Source organism: Rhinopithecus roxellana, chromosome 5 (genome assembly GCF_007565055.1).
Source record: "Rhinopithecus roxellana isolate Shanxi Qingling chromosome 5, ASM756505v1, whole genome shotgun sequence".
NCBI classification, from domain to species: Eukaryota; Metazoa; Chordata; class Mammalia; order Primates; family Cercopithecidae; genus Rhinopithecus; species Rhinopithecus roxellana.
The window spans coordinates 77,716,020-77,734,277 of record NC_044553.1 but is presented as its reverse complement, the minus strand read 5'-3'; the positions used below and the strand labels follow the sequence as shown (position 1 = coordinate 77,734,277).

General features: G+C 51.5%; 1 protein-coding gene across 3 annotated transcripts; it reads right to left on the bottom strand.

The window, feature by feature from the left end:
* Window positions 1–9,789: 9,789 nt before the first annotated feature.
* On the bottom strand, window positions 9,790–17,228 carry ISLR2 (immunoglobulin superfamily containing leucine rich repeat 2). Of its 3 annotated transcripts, none has more exons than XM_010375998.2 (4): window positions 16,636–17,228; window positions 15,965–16,032; window positions 15,274–15,383; window positions 9,790–13,832 (listed from the first exon to the last, which is right to left on the bottom strand). In XM_010375998.2, the coding sequence occupies exon 4, from the start codon at window positions 13,822–13,824 to the stop codon at window positions 11,587–11,589; it is 2,238 nt and encodes a 745-aa protein (XP_010374300.1). In that variant the 5' UTR covers window positions 13,825–13,832; window positions 15,274–15,383; window positions 15,965–16,032; window positions 16,636–17,228; the 3' UTR covers window positions 9,790–11,586. The 3 variants fall into 3 exon arrangements, with proteins under 3 accessions (XP_010374300.1, XP_010374302.1, XP_010374301.1); XM_010376000.2 differs by having other exon boundaries at window positions 16,619–16,937; XM_010375999.2 differs by lacking the exon at window positions 16,636–17,228 and adding an exon at window positions 16,313–16,339.
* Between the last annotated feature and the right edge of the window lie 1,030 nt (window positions 17,229–18,258).

Below are 18,258 nucleotides of genomic sequence, written 5' to 3'. Positions count from 1 at the left end.
TCTTAAATATGGTCCCAAAGAGTTCTAACCATAAAGAAAAAATTGATAAATTGGAGCACATTAAAACTAAAAACAGCTCTTCATAAAAAGACACTACAAAAAGTGTGAAAAGAGAAGCTAAAGAGAGAGGGAAGACATTCTGTACAGAAAGCTCATACCCAGAATATATGAAGACTTTCTACAAATCAATAAGAAAAAGACAACCCAATGAAAAAGAGAGAAAGACAGTTTACATAAGAGGGTTTTCAAATGGACAGGAAACAACAGTATTCAACTTAATTAATTGTCAGGGTAATGCCAATTAAAAACACAATGCAATACCACTACACACCCAACAGAATGTCTAAAACCAAAAGCAGACAATACTGAGTTTGATGAGGACTCTCACGGCTGGCGCAAGTGTAAATTGGTACATATTGAAAAACTGTTTGGCAGTATCTACCAAAGCTGAGCATATGACAAGACTTCAAACCATTTGTGGAAAAATGGAATTAAAAGACAAAAATAAAAAATATAAACTTTATTTCTCAACATAAGCTCCATGAAGTTCAAGACACTTTTGTAAGTGATGATACCAGCTATTTAGTCCACCCCTAAAGAAATGAGGGTCCTGGGAATTTAACCATGTCGATGCTGTCTTTTAAGTATTGTTAACTAAAGAAAAATGGGTGTTTTAAAAATATTTTTCTTAAGGTTAGGAAACAAAAAGAAGTCAGAAAGAGCCAAATCAGAACTGTAAGGTAGATGGCTAATGATTTCCCATTGAAACTCTTGCAAATTGCCCACTTTGATGAGGGGAATGAGTAGGAGCATTGTGGTGGAGAAGGACTCTCTGGTGAGGCTTTCCTGGGCATTTTTCTGCCAAAGCTTTGACCAACTTTCTAAAAACACTCTTTTAATAAGCAGATGTTATTGTTCTTTGGCCCTCCAGAAAGTCAACAAGCAAAATGCCTTGAGCATCCCAAAAAACTGTTGCCATTGACTGGACCACTTCCACCTCTTGGTAGCCATTGCTTTGATTGTGCTTTGTCTTCAGGATGGTACTGGTAAAGCCATGTTTCATCTCCTGTTGCAATTCTTTGAAGAAATGCAACAGGAATCTTAATCCCACTTGTTTAATATTTCCAATGAAAGCTCTGCTCTTGTCTGCAGCTGATCTAGGAGCAATGGTTTCAGCATCCATTGAGTGGAAAGTTTGCTCAAATTTAATTTTTCAGTAAGAAGTGTATAATAAACTGAATCAATTGACATGTCTATGGTATTGGATATTTTTTGTGCTATTGTGAGTCCTCTTCAATTACAGAACAAACAAGATTAATTTTTGGCCAGCACAGTGACTCATGCCTGTAATCCTAGCACCTTGGGAGGCTGAGGCAGATGGATCACTTGAGCCCATGAAGTTGAGACAAGGCTGCGCAACATGGTGAAATCCCATCTCTACTAAAAATACAAAACATTAGCCAGGCATGGTGGCATACACCTGCAGTCCCAGCTACTTGGAGGCTGAGGTGGGAGGATCACCTGAGCTTGGGAAGTTGAGGGAGCAGTGAGTTGAGATCACATTATTGCACTCCAGTCTGGACAATAGGAATGAGACCCTGTCTCAAAAAAAAGAAGATTTTTTTCTCCAAAAATTGACATGGATGGTCTGCTGCTGTGGGCTTCATCCTCAACATATTCTTATTCCTTCTTAAGAAAAGTTATCCATTTGTAAACTACTGATTTCTTTGGGGCATTGTCTCCATAAGCTTTTCCTAAGGCATCAATGATTTCATCATTCTTCCACACAAACTTCACCATAAACTTGATTTTCGTTCTTGCTTTGATTTTAGCAGAACTCATGTTGCTGTAATGGAGGCTCTTTTCAAACTCATATCTTACCCTTCTTAGAGCCTCAAACTAGATCCTGTTCAGACATGTTATAACAAGTTAGTACAAATTAGTGAAAACATTTTGAAATCATGGTTAGTTTTTTCATAATATGCATTTTTCATGTACATTTTGAAGACTCCTGGAGTATAAGAGGTTCCAGTACAGGCAAAACTAATCTATGGTATTAGAAGTCATGAGAGTGGGGATGGAGGAGTGACTACGAGGGAGCATGAAGACGCTGCAGGAGTGCTGGTAATTTTCTTTTCTTGATATGGGTACTGGTCATAAGAGGTATTTTCTCTTTATGAAAGTACTTTCCTGAATGTATGTTAGACTTCAACAAAAATTTAACCAAAAAGGTATACACCTTATGACATGGCCTCAAAAATACACAATGCAATATGAACAGAATCACAAGAAATAATTGACAAGTCTGAAATCATAAGAGATTTTTAACATGCCTCTCTCAGAAATCAATAAAACAAGCAAACAAAAAATTAAGTGAGGAAAGAGAGAATATGTAATCAATAAAATTAACAAGCCTGATCTAATGAAAATAAAAAAATCATAACCCAATAATTCACGAATAAATATTCTTCTCAAACTTATATAAACATTTACAAAAAATTGACTACATCCTATTCCTCCAAGCAAGTTTTAATAATTACCAAATAATCAGCATCACCCAGTCTGTATTCTGACAATGATGTAAGGCAAGTGGTATCAAAAACAAAAGTGTCAGAAAAAAAATACATACATTTGAAAACGTAAAAGCCCATGTCTAAATAATTCATGAGTCAAGGAACAAATCTCATGGAAATAAAATATTTAAAACTAAATGGCAATGTAAACACTACCTATCAAAACTTGGGGAATGCTATTAAAGCAGTACTTAGGAGGACATTAATAGCTGTAAATGCATACCTTAAAATGAAGAAAGTTTAAAAATTCATGAATTCAGAACTGAACTCAAAAGGTAAACACTGAGAGGTTTATTGTTCTGAGTCAGACGGAGCCTGTGCCTTATGCCACTGCAGTGGCACCAGAGAGAAAATGATGATGTTGGTACCAAGGGGATCTGGGGCAGCTTCACAAAAGGGTTCCATGCTCCAGTGTGGCGTTCATGAAAGCAGCAAAGGACCTCTGCGAGAGGACCCAGTGGGAGCTGAGTCATGCCTGCAGACCTCCTAGACTCTACCCTAGGAAGCACCACCTTCAGGCTGGAGAGCTGCTCCACAGGCTAGCTCTTCATACAGACAGTGTGGAGTGATGGCTCCCCTGGATTTACAGTTACACCTTGTCCTAGGAACACCCAACAGGAGTGGCATTGCCAGTTCTGCAGTGAGACTGTACCTAGTGACCATCTGACTTGCCCCATGTGACGTCCCCTCTCACAATATCCCAGGACCACCGCAGCTCAAGATGAACAGGAAGTGAGCCCTAGACACCGGGTGGGATGTGGATGATGGGGATAGCACCCTTCCTGTGCAACTGGGGAGACTGAACTGAACCAGGTGGAAGCTCCTTGAGTCAGGGTGATGTTAATGGCGCTGCTGTATATTTCCATACACAGACATGCATGTTTATAAGTACATGCAGAAAATGATCTGAAAAGATACATGGTACCAGGCGGGGCATGGTGGCTCACACCTGTAATCCCAGCACTTTGGGAGGCCGAGGCGAGCGGATCATCTGAGGTTGGGAGTTTGAGACCAGCTGACCAACATGGAGAAAACCCGTTTCTACTAAAAATACAAAAAAATTAGCCGGGCTTGGTGGCGCATGCCTGTAATCCCAACTACTCAGGAGCCGAGGCAGGAAGATCGCTTGAACCCGGGAGGCAGAGGTTACAGTGGGCTGAGATAGTGCCATTGCACTCCAGCCTGGGTGACAAGAGTGACACTCCGTCACACACACACACACACACACATTGAGGTATAACAAATTCAATAAAGTACACAACTCAAGTGTGTAGCTGGTGGATTTCTACATATGCATACACCCATGTAGCCACCACCCAGATCAAGATATAGAATATTTCTAGCATCTCAGAAAGCTCCTTTGAGCCCTCTCCTAATCCCAGTTAGTACCTTCCAACTTTTTTTTAAATTATACTTTAAGTTCTAGGGTACATGTGCACAACGTGCAGGTTTGTTACATATGTATACATGTGCCATGTTGGTGTGCTGCACCCATTAACTCGTCATTTACATTAGGTATATCTCCTAATGCTATCCTTCCCCCTACCCCCTCCCCATAATAGGACCCGGTGTGTGATGCTTCCCTTCCTGTGTCCAAGTGATCTCATTGTTCAATTCCCACCTATGAGTGATAACACGCGGTATTTGGTTTTCTGTTCTTGCGGTACCTTCCAACTTTTTCCAACAAAAATTAGTCTTGCCTGTATTGAACTTCCTATAAATTAAATCACTCATTCCATAATCTTTTGTGTCTTTCTTCTTTCGCTCACCGTGATGACGTCCATGTTGTGTGTAACTGCAGTTTGTTCTTCATTGCTCTGCAGTATTCCTGGGTATGAATATACCACAGGTTACTTCCTCCATTCTACTCTTGGATATTTAGGTTGTTTGCAATTTGGGGCTATTACAAATAAAACTGCTATGAACATTGTTGTACTTGCAACCAGCAAAGGACTCTTCTGTCTTTGGATGGATGTAAACACTCATTTCTATTGGGTATATACCCAAGAGTGAGATCACTGAGTCAGAGGTATGTGTATCTTTAATGTTCCTAGATTTCCAAATATTTCTCCAAAGCGGCTATACCCACTTACATTCCCAATGGCAACCAAAGACAATTCTAGTTGAAACATGCATTACTTTTATTTTCTTTCTTTTCTTTCTTTCTTTCTTTCTTTCTTTCTTTCTTTTTTTTTTTTTTTTTTGAGACGGAGTCTTGTTCTGTTGCCCACGTTGGAATGCAGTGGTGTGATCTCGGCTCACTATAGCCTCCGACTCCCAGGTTCAAGCAATTCTCCTGCCTCAACCTCTGGAGTAGCTGGGATTACAGGCGCATGCCACCACGCCTGCCTAATTTTTTTGTATTTTTAGTAGAGACAGGGTTTCACCATGTTGGCCAAGCTGGTCTCAAACTCCTGATCACAAGTGACCTACCCGCCTTGGCCTCCCAAAGTGCTGGGATTATAGGCACGAGCCACTGCACCCGGCCTGCATTACTTTTATAATCAGAAAAAAATAAATGCTATTTTGAGAAATAGGAGAAACAGCAAGAGAAATCCTTTTTCTAGACAAACTCTATAATTAGCAGCAAATTTAAACATGTAGAAAATATATTATTCTACACTTCACTGGTTTGTAGAGGCTTCAGGAGGAGGTTTGGCTTGGCGACTAAGAGTTCTGGCATTGGAGTCAGATAACAAAAGGACAAACTTCAACCCTGCAAATTGCCAGCCATGTGATCTTCAACAAACTACTAACCCTCTGTGCTCTTTCGTTTCTTTGTCTGTACATTATAATAATAACATTACCTCACAGGATCACTATAAGGAATGACAAAATAAAGCTTGTAAGATCCATAGAATGTGCCTGAAATATACTAAGAGTTCAATAAATGTTAGCTACTATTGGTATTATTAGTATTTATACTAATATTAGGTGGTGACTATTAGCATTCTTAGTCTAGACGTGTGGCAAGCCTCTATTATTAAAAAGCATTTGGTAATTAATTCTCCATTCCCAGTCTCTCCCCATTTTGACACTGATCAATTCTTATGAAGTTCCTTGGTAATTTATATAATCATAGAAATTTTTCTCTCAAATGGTTGGATGCCTTGAATGGCTTTTAGACTCAATTTAAGAAACAGTTTGTGAATGTTGCTGGGAGAAAATGCATTTAATTTGCCAAAACCAAATTAACTCCTAATACACAAGGGAATGCATGTAAGCAGTAAACAGTTGATAAAAATATAAACACTTTTTCTCTCCTTGTTCCATGTGGACTTAAACTTAATTATTAAATTTACATTCACATGTCCAAACAAAGCACACACAATTAGCACCATTTTCAAAATCATACTGTCTTTAAATCCCATAAATTACTTATTCAACCATGGAATGATACAAAGTCTTTCCAACTAATTTAACCCAACAAGTTGGTTTTGTTTTTGTGCCCATCATGGGGACTTTGGATGGCTTTTTTAAAAATCCATATCAAGTCTCATTAGGAACACTGGTCATATTTTGAACAAAACGCTAATATTGCAAAACATTTTTAAATTTAATCTCTTCTATATGCCAGTCACAGCAGATCTTTCATTTTCAATATAATGTTATTCTCTATTGAGCCCTAAGGCAAAATCTTATCATTGAACAGATAGGTGTGAGTGGCTACATTTCAAATGCAATCAATTAATTGACACATTACAACTGAAATGGCTCCACTTGCTTCCTCCCAACTGTCCAGCAGAATTTCTCTTGTCGATACCTTTATGTTGGAAACTTATAAGGTAAAGGTATCTGTAAGATCAGACTTGGCAATTTATGGCTTCAACAAGGGGCCTTTCTTATGTCCTGGTACTAGGGCTTGGCTTTCTGCAGAGTACAGGCTTGGATTTCTGCAGAGAAAGGAGATTCCCCAGTTTTTCTTGCTTTGTGCTTACACAGTCATGGTCCCTTCTTTGCAGGTGATGCCTCCTGTTGTGCAGACAGCAGGTCCCTTTTCCCCTATGGAGTGTCTCATAACTGGGGCTCTGTTAACAAATGTGGGGCAGGGTAGTCATGGCAAGATGCCACTCCATTCCCTCTACCTACCAAAATGCATTCCACTGAGATCCAGGAGGAAAAACTGAGATGACTATCAGGGAGTCACAAGCCATATGTGTACTGACAACGAATCTTTGGAGATGTTCGCTTTAGTTGTGGTTGTTATTTGGATGTCATGGGTGGAGGGCTCCATTCCAGACACAAGATCTGGGACTAGAGGACCCTACCCCAGCTGCTTCTTTCTCAAAGAAGCCCTGCCTTCCTTTGTTCTTTTATAGTAATGGACTTTAATGATCTTCAAGATGGTTCTCATTTCAGCTGATCTTTAGGAAACATGTTGGGGGAGGAGGCACTCTTTTCATATCACCTTTCTTTAGACAGGTTTCTGATCCTATTCAAGGCCACGTCCTGGCCATCTGGTTTCTGTAGCTCAGAGAATTACTGCTCCTGATAAATTGCTCTGAGTTCTGAAGCTACTGCTGTCATATTGCATTCTCTGACCATTTACCAGGTCTCCCAAGACACACACACACAACACACACTCCTCAAGCCGTTAGACTCCATTTCCATGTGGTATCCAAATAAGTTTTACAGCAAGATACACTGGAGAGAGTGAAGCTAGCACAGCACATGAAGCATACAGGAAACACTCAAAAAAGTTGTATTGAATGGAAAGCCTTGGAGCCAGGGACAGAGGGTCGGAGGTGGAGATTACACCTCCACACCTGGCAGGTTCTCCCAGAGCACTTGCCAGTGGCAGTCAGGCCTGAGGGGTGGAAGCCAGGCAGAGACACATTTTAAACTGCTAAACAACTGATTCCCTGGAAGAGGGGAGTGAAACGTGAGCTCCCCATCTCTGGACAAGTATAAGCCAAAGTTGTACAACTACCTGATGGGGATACTGTGAAAAAGAATTCAACCTCAAATTGGTAGTTAAATTGGAACAACTTAGAACAGAGAGGAATGAGGGAGAGGAAATGAAAGCTTGTTGAAGACATTTTATTTTAATGTAATTAAGTTAAATTAGTTACATTTATTTATTTATTTATTTATTTTTTTGAGGCAGAGTCTCGCTCTGTCGCCCGGACTGGAGTGCAGTGGCCAGATCTCAGCTCACTGCAAGCTCCGCCTCCCGGGTTCCCGCCATTCTCCTGCCTCAGCCTCCCAAGTAGCTGGGACTACAGGCGCCCACCACCTCGCCCGGCTAGTTTTTTTGTATTTTTTTAGTAGAGACGGGGTTTCACCGTGTTAGCCAGGATGGACTCGATCTCCTGACCTCGTGATCCGCCCGTCTCGGCCTCCCAAAGTGCTGGGATTACAGGCTTGAGCCACCGCGCCCGGCCCAAATTAGTTACATTTAAAAAGAGGTAGGAAGGAAGGCCAGAGGCTGGGGACCGTTCTGTGCATGTGCCCAACCTTTGGGAAGAAACTAGAGTGTTCCTGAGAGGGCTGGGATCTCAGTGGGCAGTTGGCAGAGTGTCCCAGCACCCTGGTCTTTGGCCTCCAACACTATTCATTCCTGCCTGTGAATGGAGCCTTTGGGCCTGGCCACACCCAGAAGGCACAAGGTCTAGCTGAGTAGTGTTTGCTAATATATTAGGATGTGTGGCCCCGGACAAAGAGGGGCAGAGCTTTCAGCTCCTCTCCACCTGCCCTAGTGACACTCAGCATCCTAGAGGGTCTCGAGGAGGGCCACCAATTCCTAGGGCAGGCAGGGAAAGGAAGGGGTCTGTCTTCCCACTAGAGACCCATGACCAGATGATTGAGTTGCATCAAAACTGCTGAGCACTCACTGGCCCCAGACAGGCCTGTTCCCAGAAGCAATCATGTCATTGGATTTCTAACTAGACCCTAGGAATTGGGCCAGTCCTTGTCCCCTGCTCAGAGGTAGGATTTGCAGGTAGAACAAAGCAGGCATCTTCCTAAAAGATAATATTCCTGAATTGTGTCCCAGGCAGTGGGGTGGACTGCAGTGTTGGGCTGTGACCAGGGGCAGGGCTCAGTCTGTGGCCCTCAGAAGGGAATTTTTCTTGAAAACAGCTTTGCTGGTCTGGGAAGGGAACCTGGGCTCAGGCCCCAAGAAGTGTCTCAGCCACCACCTACGCCAGAGGACAGACCTGAGGTTGGGGTAGGATGCTGAGCATTGGAACTTGGGCCTGTTCCCAGCCTGGACTGGTCCAATTAGGAAGACCCACAGAGACAGCAAAAGAGGGCAAGAAATTGGAAGCAGGAAGAAGGGAGGGGGGAGGTAGAATCTTTTTCTGCTTCCCATTTCTGCTGCTTTCTTCTTCCACCTCTCTTCCCTGCCTCTTCCTATCTTAGGGGGATTCAGCTGAAACACACAGCAGCCCAACCCCTGTGTTTTAGGCTGGGCAGGACCACAGCCTCTCTTCTTGGTCCCCCTGTCTCTCCTGTTCCTCACCCAAGAAACCCCCTTTCTAGGACTATGAAATCAGTGTATTTTCAACCCTGATTCCACAGGTGCACCCCCTTAGCACACCCTGACGGTTGTCCATGCATCATTCACTAAGTGCTCCCCACCCACCCACACAACACACACACTTGGCTCCCAGGCCAAACGTGCCCGCTTGCTCTGGGCAATTAGCCTGGCCAGGTTCTCCCCTTTTCCTGCTTTACATCGTTTGCCCGCTCTGTACTTTGTGTTATTTGTGACTTCTCTTGTGCAAGCCACAGCAGTCTTGTCCCTATGAATCCCATTCTCTTCCCATCGGCTTCTCAGGGAACTCAAAGGCTGATGTGGAGACACAGAAACTGGGCAGTGTGACACCACACACAGCCACACCCCACTACACCGACAGTCTCAAGTGAAAGAGGGTGCCGCACACTCTCGAGTGCAAACGTACGTGGACACACACTCAGACTCCCTGTGTTTAGGGTCTGCAGACACCCGCCCTCCTTTCTTGCAACCTCCCCCCTACTCACTTCCAGCCTGCCCTCATTTTTTGTCACCCCACCCTGGAGTTGGAGACACCAAGAGAAGGGTTGGGTGCAAACACCTGGCAAAAAATCACGGGATGGTCACACAAACACGAAATCACTCAAAAGATAGCAACGGGAGGTTGGGGGGGGGGGGCGCTCCTTCCTTCCGTGGTTTCCTCCTTCATCGCCCAGGCCTCCTCCCTCTGTCCCCTGACAAAAAGTCATCGAGCCCAGCTCAAATCGATTGTTTTATTGACTGTTTGCATACAGACACGTTTAGAAAAGGGCACGGGCTCCGGGGGCTACTCCGTCCCAGGCCCGCGCTTGTGCTGCGCTTCGCGAAGACGGCAGATCCCGAGGACTGAAACCCCCCCCACCCCAACCCCGACGCTTTCTTTCAAAATGGAAAAAAGAACCCCGCCCCGAGTCGCCGCGCCGCGCCCCTCCCTTTCCCTCCCTCCCCGCCCATCTGCACCCCCGCCCGCTCCCCTACACTACACCGTCACACTTTACAGGACACAGACTTTTCTCCTACAGGGCACGCTTGTCAGGGACTACACGCCGGGCAAACAACGATTCCCGCCGAAGCAGGGGCGGGTGGGCCGGGGCGACGCGAGGACCGAGACGCGAGGACAGAGGGGCTCGGCTGCATCCGGATCCCACCGCACAGTCGCACAGTCACGCGCAGGCTTTGTGCGAACTAGGGCGCGAGCCCTCCCGAGAGCCGTGGCCCGGGAGGCCACAGTCAGCTTCCTCCGCCTCCGGCGCTTTCCAGCTGGGTCTGGGTTGGGTGGATACGCGGGAGCGGCGCCGTTGGGCGCACAGACCTCCGGAAAGCCCAACACACGGACAACGAAATTGGCCCGGGACCAAGTCCACGCGCTCAGCCGCCAAGAGGCGCGCGGTCCTGCGGCGCTTTAAGTTAGGAGAGAGACAACAGAAAACGCATTCCCTCCCTACCCCCCGACACACACACCCGATTTTCCCAGAGGCTGGGAAGGGGGTGTTAGCACCAGACCCGAAATGTCGCTGTCTTTGAAAACAACGAAAACAGGAAAATCTGAGCGCGGAGCTGAAAGGCGCCCCAGGCACCGGGCTGGACTCCAACAGGCCAGAAGTGGGGTGGGGGTGGGGGGACAGAAGGATTTGGTTCCCTGCTGGGAGATGACTTTGGAACTAAAAATTAGGGGTTGCCACGAATCCCGGCTTCTGGGAGTAGGGATTGAAAGGGAGGAGGGGCCGGGCGCAGTGGCTAACGCCTGTAATCCCAGCACTTTGAGAGGCCGAGGCGGATGGATCACCTGAGGCCGAGAGATGCAGACCATCCTGGCCAACATGGTGAAACCCCGTGTCTACTAAAAATACAAAAAATTATCTGGGCGTGGTGGCGCGCGCCTGTAGTCCCAGCTACTCGGCAGGCTGAGACAGGAGAATCGCTTGAACCTGGGAGGCTGAGGTTGCAGTGAGCCGAGATTGCGCCACTGCACTCCAGCCTGGCGACAGACCGAGACTGCGTCAAAAAAAAAAAAAAAAAAAAAAGGAAAAACAAAGAAAGAAAGGAAGGGGGAGGGGAGAGGTCGAAGTGCGACCCCACAGCACTCCACTGGCCCGGGCTGGCCCCGAAACCACGGCGTTACCGCGAGGTTTCCAACGTCTTCGCTCGTTTCTTGTGGCTCCAGAGCCCACGGTGGGGCGGGCTGCGGGGCGGATTTCGCAGATAATCGCGTTGGGAATGGAGGGACATAGATATTGCCCATCGTCTGCGGGTGGAGTCTTGCATGGGGTAAGAGAAACACTGTGCTTGGCGGGTAAGGGATTCAGCTCGCAGGGAGAATGGCAGCCGTGGGTAGCGGGGACTGGTGAAACGGCCCACTCCCTACTAGAAGTCCCTAGTAGTCAAGGTTGCGAAGTGGGAAGGGGGAGGAGTAGGTGAAGGTTGGGGACGGGGGACATAAGTCCTGCCAGCCCTAGACTGCTGCTCCCAGGCACCCTAGGTGGAGGTCGGGAATGGGCGGGCCGGACAGGCCGAGGTTCAGCCTGCCGTCTGCCTGTAGTTGCCATTAATCTCCTGGGCGATGTTGACCGCCTCGGCTCCCAGGGGCAGCCGATCGCTGTACTCAGAGCCCGCCTCGAACTCCTCTTGGTTGGCCTTGGACTGGGACTCCACCAGTGAGCAGGCCGCCAGGCTCTCTTCTCTCTGCAGGTCCCCACTTGGGTCTCCCGGCTCCGCGTCTTCATCAAGGCCCTCCCCCTGTGCGTCCTCTGGTTCCTCGCCGCCCGCCTCGCCGCCTGCCGGGTAGCTTTTCTCGGACTCCAGGTAGGAAGCACGCGGGTCGAAGTCCGCGGCGATGCGCTTCTCCATAGGGTCAGGGGCCTGAGGCCGCAGGATCAGACGGTAGGGCTTGCCCGGGTGTTTAGCCAGCAGATGGCAGCAGGCGGCGCCCAGAAGGGGCACTGTGGCCAGCACCAGGAGGAATACGCTCACTGCCACGATGACCAGCAGCGATGGGAGCTCCTTCTTGGTGGAAAACACCACTTGCACGTGGCAGGCTTCGCCCGCCAGCGCCAGGCAGACGGAGTAGTTGGTACCCGGCCGCAGGCCTCGGAACCAGTAGGCGTTGACGCCTTCCTCTACGCGGGACCACTGCACTGCCGCCCCGCCCCCCGCTGGACACAGATAGAGTAGGCGCAGGGGTCGCCGCCCGGGTCGCCGGTCTCCGCCAGCCCCGCCGGGCCCAGGGCCCCAGCGCGCAGCCAGCGGCGTCAGCTGCACCCGCGCCTCGCGCTCTGCCACATCCAGGGCGATGACGCCCAGCTCGAAGACGTGCGGCTTGAGCTCTGCGCTCTGGTTGAACGCGTGGTTAGAAACGTACCGAGAAGTATCCCCGTTGCCACAGCGCTGCTCCTCCGCCGGGTCCGCGAGGATCTGGTCTTCGGCCTCCTCTCCCTCACCTGTGTCCTCCTCCGGTTCCGTCTCGGTCTCCCCGAGAATGCTGACCTTGGCCAGGCCTTGGCCTTTGATTTTGCCCTCGGGTTTGGAAGGCAGGACGCTGTTGCCCCGGCCCTTGCCTGTGGACTTGCGCTCAGAGGTCGGGGCCTGCCCGTCGGGTTCTCCCCCGGCGCCAGGCGCGTGTTTTGGGGGCCCCGTTGCTGCCACCGCCACACGTACTGACGTAGAGTTGGTGCCCAGCTCATTGTGTGCACGGCAAGTGTAGACGCCCGCCTCCTTGGCACTCAGGAGGGGGACCAACAGGGAGCCGTTTGCGAGGGCCAGGAAGCGCGGTGTGGCTGGGGGCGCGGGCCAAGCGGGTGCGGGAATCGGCGTTGGGGCTTGGGTCTGCGTCAGCAAGTCCCCATCTCCATCTCCCTCTCCGTCCTCCGTCCCAACCCCATCGTCCTCCCCGCTCAGAACTGGTGGCTCTAAGACTACGGTGCCACCGGGGATCTGAAGTTGCCATTGCAGGCGGGGTGTGGGGTGGCCGTCGGCGATGCAGTGTAACATGAACGCCAGTCCCGCGCGCAGTGGGGTGCCGGGTGCTTCAAGCGGTGGCTCGGCACTCAGATGCACGCTGGGCGTTGCACAGGGCAGGGCGGGCAGGCGGTACACCGGCACCCCCTGCAGCGCGGGAGGCGACGCACAAGCAATGGAGTCGGGCTCGGGTAAGGACACCCGGGTGCTCGCGGCCCAGGCCTGCAGCCACACAAGGCCACAGCCGCAGTGGAAGGGATTGTGATAGAGTTGCAGGTGTGACAGCGCGCTGAGCGCGTCAAAGGTGCCGGGGGCCAGTGTACGCAGCCGGTTGTTGTTGATGCGCAGGGAACGCAGGTCGGGTAGCGCACCCAGTGCGTCCCGGGGCAGAGAGCCCAGGCGGTTGTGGTTCATTTTGAGCAGCTGCAGCGCGCTCAGGTTGCGCAGGTCGCTCCACGGAAAGCTGGATATGAAGTTGTGGCTCAGGTCGAGGTTCTTGAGCTGACTCAGCACTGCCAGTGCGCCTGGCTCCACGGTGCGCACCTCATTGTGCGCCAGCCACAGCGACGTGACCTGTGTGACGTCGGCGAAGGCTCCGCGCCGCAGCACGGTGATCTTGTTCGCGGACAGACTAAGCGTGGTCACGTTGGCAGGCAGTCCTTCTGGCACCTCGCGCAACTCTTTGTAAGCGCAGTCCGCGAACTGGTGAGCGTACTTGTCCACGCAGGCGCACGGCTCAGGGCATGCTCCAGCCCCTCCTAGAAGCGCCCAGACCAACCACAGGGCCCGAAGGGGGAACATCACGGCTCCTGCAGATGGAAGCCAGGGGAAAAGGAAAGAAGGTGACTCACTGAACCCTAGCTTACCTCCCCTATCAAGCTCTGCCTCCGCAAACCCGTCTAGCACAAGTTCCAGGACTCCGGTAACCTCTATGGCCAGGAGCCTCTCTTGGCCAGAAGTGAAGGTCAATAAAAATCTGGAGGTTCAACGGATACTCCCTCCCAGGGCCCTAATTTCCTTTTCCGGCGGCCCGGTACATCGCTCTTTTTTCCCTTCCTACTCCTTCCTTCACGCTGGAGCTGGCCCCTCCTTAGGCTCCGCAGCTCGCCTATCTCCAGCGGGCTCCTCACGGACCCCTCTCTGTGTTTCTAAGCCTTAGTTTATAACCCGGTGAAATGGATCCTACCCAGGAAGGACATTTTTGTCGGAGACTGGCTGTCCTCCCTGGAACCTTTGTCCCACATACAGCATTCTCATACACGCCCATTCAGGCGCACAACAATACAAACAGATGCGAGGCTTCATCATCAAACCGCCAACTTCTGCAGGCGTTTAGAGGACCTGATGCTCAATTAGGAGGCTCACAACACATTTCCTAAACTCACAAACACATATGCACCCAGACACGGATACAATAGACCCTGGAGACCTCATTGTTCTCTTAACTGAACCGGCATTTGTACAGCGTTTTCCACCACGGTACAAAGCGCTTTCCTGTCCATTGTGAGAATTAACAGACACAAGGACACAAGTCCTCACACGAACCGACCCATCCACAAGAACACAGGCATGCGCCCGTGTGTGCACACAGCCCTCCACTGTGATAAAAACCCAGCAGAGAAGCAATAGGAGGACCTGCACTGCACGGCTTGAGATGTGGGATCTGGGGAAGCCCATCCCCATGCCCTTCTGCATCTAAGGCCGAAGTCACCTGCCCGGGGCTGCAGCTCCTGTGAGGGGAGAAGAAGGTTGCTCTGCCAACCTTCCTTATGGGGAAGGAGGTCCTTCCCCCATGTTTGGACCAGGTGTGTTGGGAGAGTGGTCACTAGACCTTCCTCTCAGGTCCCCCAGGCGGCTCCCATTGGGCAGAGGCGTCCTCAGCCAACAGGTCATGGGGCTGCCACTAGCTAATGAAGCTGGAGAAGGTGAAAGATTCTGCGCCTTTCTCTACAGCCCTGCGGTGCCTAAGGTCCCCCTCTCCATAAAACCTTAAGCCCGGTCACACAAACGAACTTGCACAGACTCCCTGCCCCCTCTGGAGCGCCTGTCAGGTTTGGCAGAGCCCCTCCCACACCCTGCCTTTGGGAACTGCTCCTTCACTCTGCCTGTGCTCTTCTGGGAGGGTCCCTTCCCTCCCTTCTCAGTTCCTCCCAGACAGCACCTCCCCCGCAGCCCCACACCCCATGGGGTGCTCTAGGCTGGACCTACCCTCACCTGGGTCAAGGTTGTGGGGTGGCCCCCATTGCTTACCCAATATCCGCCGACTCTCAGTAAATGTCCTAGGGCTGAAACCCCTTCTCCAGATCCGGTGTGGCAGAGCAGGAAAGATAGCCCAAGGAAGATACTCGCATGTGTTGTGGCTGGGGGGAAAACGGGGGACGGGGGCAAAGAAAGGGACAGGTAAGTTTGGGGACTCGGTGGCCCCAAAGTACCACTTCAGTTTTTCCTTTTGCGTCCGTTCCCCCCACCTCTCTGGCTGCAGGTTGGAGAAAGTCCTTGCGCGCTCCAGGGCCTGGCGGGGACGCGCATAGCCTCTCCCGCCTCCTGCTTGGTCTACTTTTGTTAAAGCCACGGAGACCCTCCCCAAGGCCAAGACAAGTCGGTCATAAGGGGCATCCCACGCCCACCGTCCCGGCTGGGCTCTTCGCAGCCTACTACACACCCCATAACCCACGTACCCCCACATTTACACAGCCACTGACGTTGTTACTGTCCCTCATCACACCACCCCCCTCAACGTTCAAACACATTCGCGCACACACAGCCCCTCACACCCTCCCCATAGTCGACCTTGGCACGTTACAATCATCCATGGTCAGGTAATAATCGCATCAATGTGTTCATTCCCTGCTACATTCACACGCATTTTCACGGGCACACCTGCATACGGGACACTTACCGTTCTCCTCTCGCACACGCATACACATTCACGCGAACTCACCCTCACGCGCCTGTCCCGCCAGCGCCCGCGAGCTTCACTGCTAATTGAATGCAAGCCGCTTTTACGCCCTGCAACACGTGAGACAAACCATCTTTGAGGAATTTGGGGGAAGGAAAGCCGCGCGGCTGAAGTGTGGTGGGGGAAGGAGTGTCTTTGCCTTTAAACTCTTTTTGCAAATGCAGGCGGTGGCACCGACAGACCTCGAGCCCGACCCGCGGAGCTGCGCGCAGCAGAGCTCGCGCGGACCCTTCCCTCCCGCACCCCCCGCTGCTAGCCGCCTCCTCCCCGAAGCCACGTTCAACACGATGCATAATTGATAGTGTTAGCAGAGCGCCGCGCCCTCCCTACCATTTTTGCCTGGATCTGGGCTGATATAAGCCCTAGTCTCCCCCCGCTGCCGCCGCCCCAACCCCCCTCCGCCCCGCCTGCTAGTCTAACCCGAGACCAGAACGCACAGCCCTGCAGGGCGTGCTGGGAAGGGACGCTCCCCTCCCCAGCCCACCGTAGCCCTGCCCAACCTCTTAAACCGGAACTCTTTACATCTGGTCTTTTGTGGCTGAACCAGCGCTTGAAGCCCACTGCCCGACTCATTGGCCTAAGCGCACCGCGGGACAGGCGGAGCAGGGGGAAGCTCTCCCGAGCTCACCCAAGCACCTCACTCCAGGTCTTGCCTGCTCCAGGAGAACGGGGCACGGAAGCTGCAGCAGACAGTAGCACAGATAAGGATGGTGTCGAAACGTCCGCTACTCCTGAGCACGGTGGGCTGGGGACTTCAGGCCTGAGCATTTCTCCCATCCCTGCCCCCCATATCTTCCCAGCCTCTCAAGCAGACACTCGGTCAACCCCACACGCACTATCCCCCAAGCCGCGGTGGCCCCCCACCGCCCCGCCGTCTCACACCCTCACTCAACAGCCGGCTTCAGCAGACTCGCTGTTCCTGACTCTCGCTCCCTAGTTCTGATGAAACCCCGACATTTCTTTCAGCGACGAGGAGGCGGAGGCGCGGCGACGTCGAGGCATTTGGCTAAAACCCGGTTTCCGCCCCCCTGCGCTGCCCACGTTAGCCCTGGAGACGGCTACCGGCCAGAACCAGGAAAGGGGTTCAGGCTCCGGGAGACACGAAGAATCCCCACCCCTTCTGTAGCCACTGAGCTCTCCGGGCGCACCAAGTCCCACAGCCATCACCCTGGGCCATGGGGGTCTCTCGTGGTGGGTCGATGGCGCGGGTTTGGGGCTTCCGTGGAGATCAATACACCGATTTGAGTGTTGAGCATCTTAATGAGCTAGAGGAGGGGGTGGGGAAGAGAGACAGGCTAAGAGCGCAGCATCTAAAGAGACCACCCGGCCCGGGGTTCGGAGGCTGCTTTGTAAATTAAATATGAACAGACTGGTGCGCTCACGCTCCAAGCGTCCCTCCCTCTCTCCTACTCCTGCCGTCGCTACAGGCGGCCCAGCGGGCTGGGACCGTCGCATCTCGCTTAGCCCCAGTTCAGAACACCGAACTTCACACAACCTGCTCCGGCCTGGGATCCCCCCAGCCCACCCATGGGGAGGGCGCAAGGCGCCTTTCAGGGAAGGTGTCTTCGAGAAGGATCCAGGGGTGAGAGCACTGTGACCCGTCCCTGCCGGGGACCCTGTGGTGGGACAGCCAGGATTGGGTCCCTAGCCTGGGAGTGAGTCCCTGAGGTTTCTAGGCCTTGCGGGGTCGGGGGACGGACGCAGACAGCGGGACCAGCACACCCTTCTTTGTCTGCCGAACAAGGTGGGGGTGGGGGCGGGGAGCTGCGTCCTGGGCAGTTGTCCCGGTCTTGGGATCCCTGAGGGGGCGGTCTTGGGAGCCTATGCCAGGCAAGGATCTTAGGAGGCAGGGACCCAGCAGCTGGAGCTGAGTCTGGTCCGGGATGGCGTGTCCAGGGGACTTTTTGGGACTGAGTGAGGGGCGTCAGGCGGGGAGACTCAAGGCCTTTGGGCCCTCCCCCGGTTTTTACCTATTTTCTTTCTTTCTTTTTTGCCTTCCGCAGGGAGGCAGAATCTGGGTAGTGGAAGGGAGAATGGGCTCGCTATTTGCCCGGAGCTTCCCGGGACTGCAGGAACCCGTCCTATAAGCAACCCGGAAACCTCGGGGCCCGAGGACCAGGGAAGACCCCCTTTCCTTGCTGTCTTGACAGGGATGCAGAAGCCAAGGAGTTCGGCAGGGAGACCTGGGGTGGTTAAGGACGCAGTGACCACCCCTGCGCGGCAGCTGACTCCCGCGGGCCCCGGAGGCTCTAGCTCACTCTACAGCAAATGCTTTT

What these genes read in the sequence shown, in the direction of transcription:
- ISLR2 (XM_010375998.2), bottom strand. Translation starts at nt 13,824, where the DNA reads ATGTTCCCCCTTCGGGCCCTGTGGTTGGTCTGGGCGCTTCTAGGAGGG.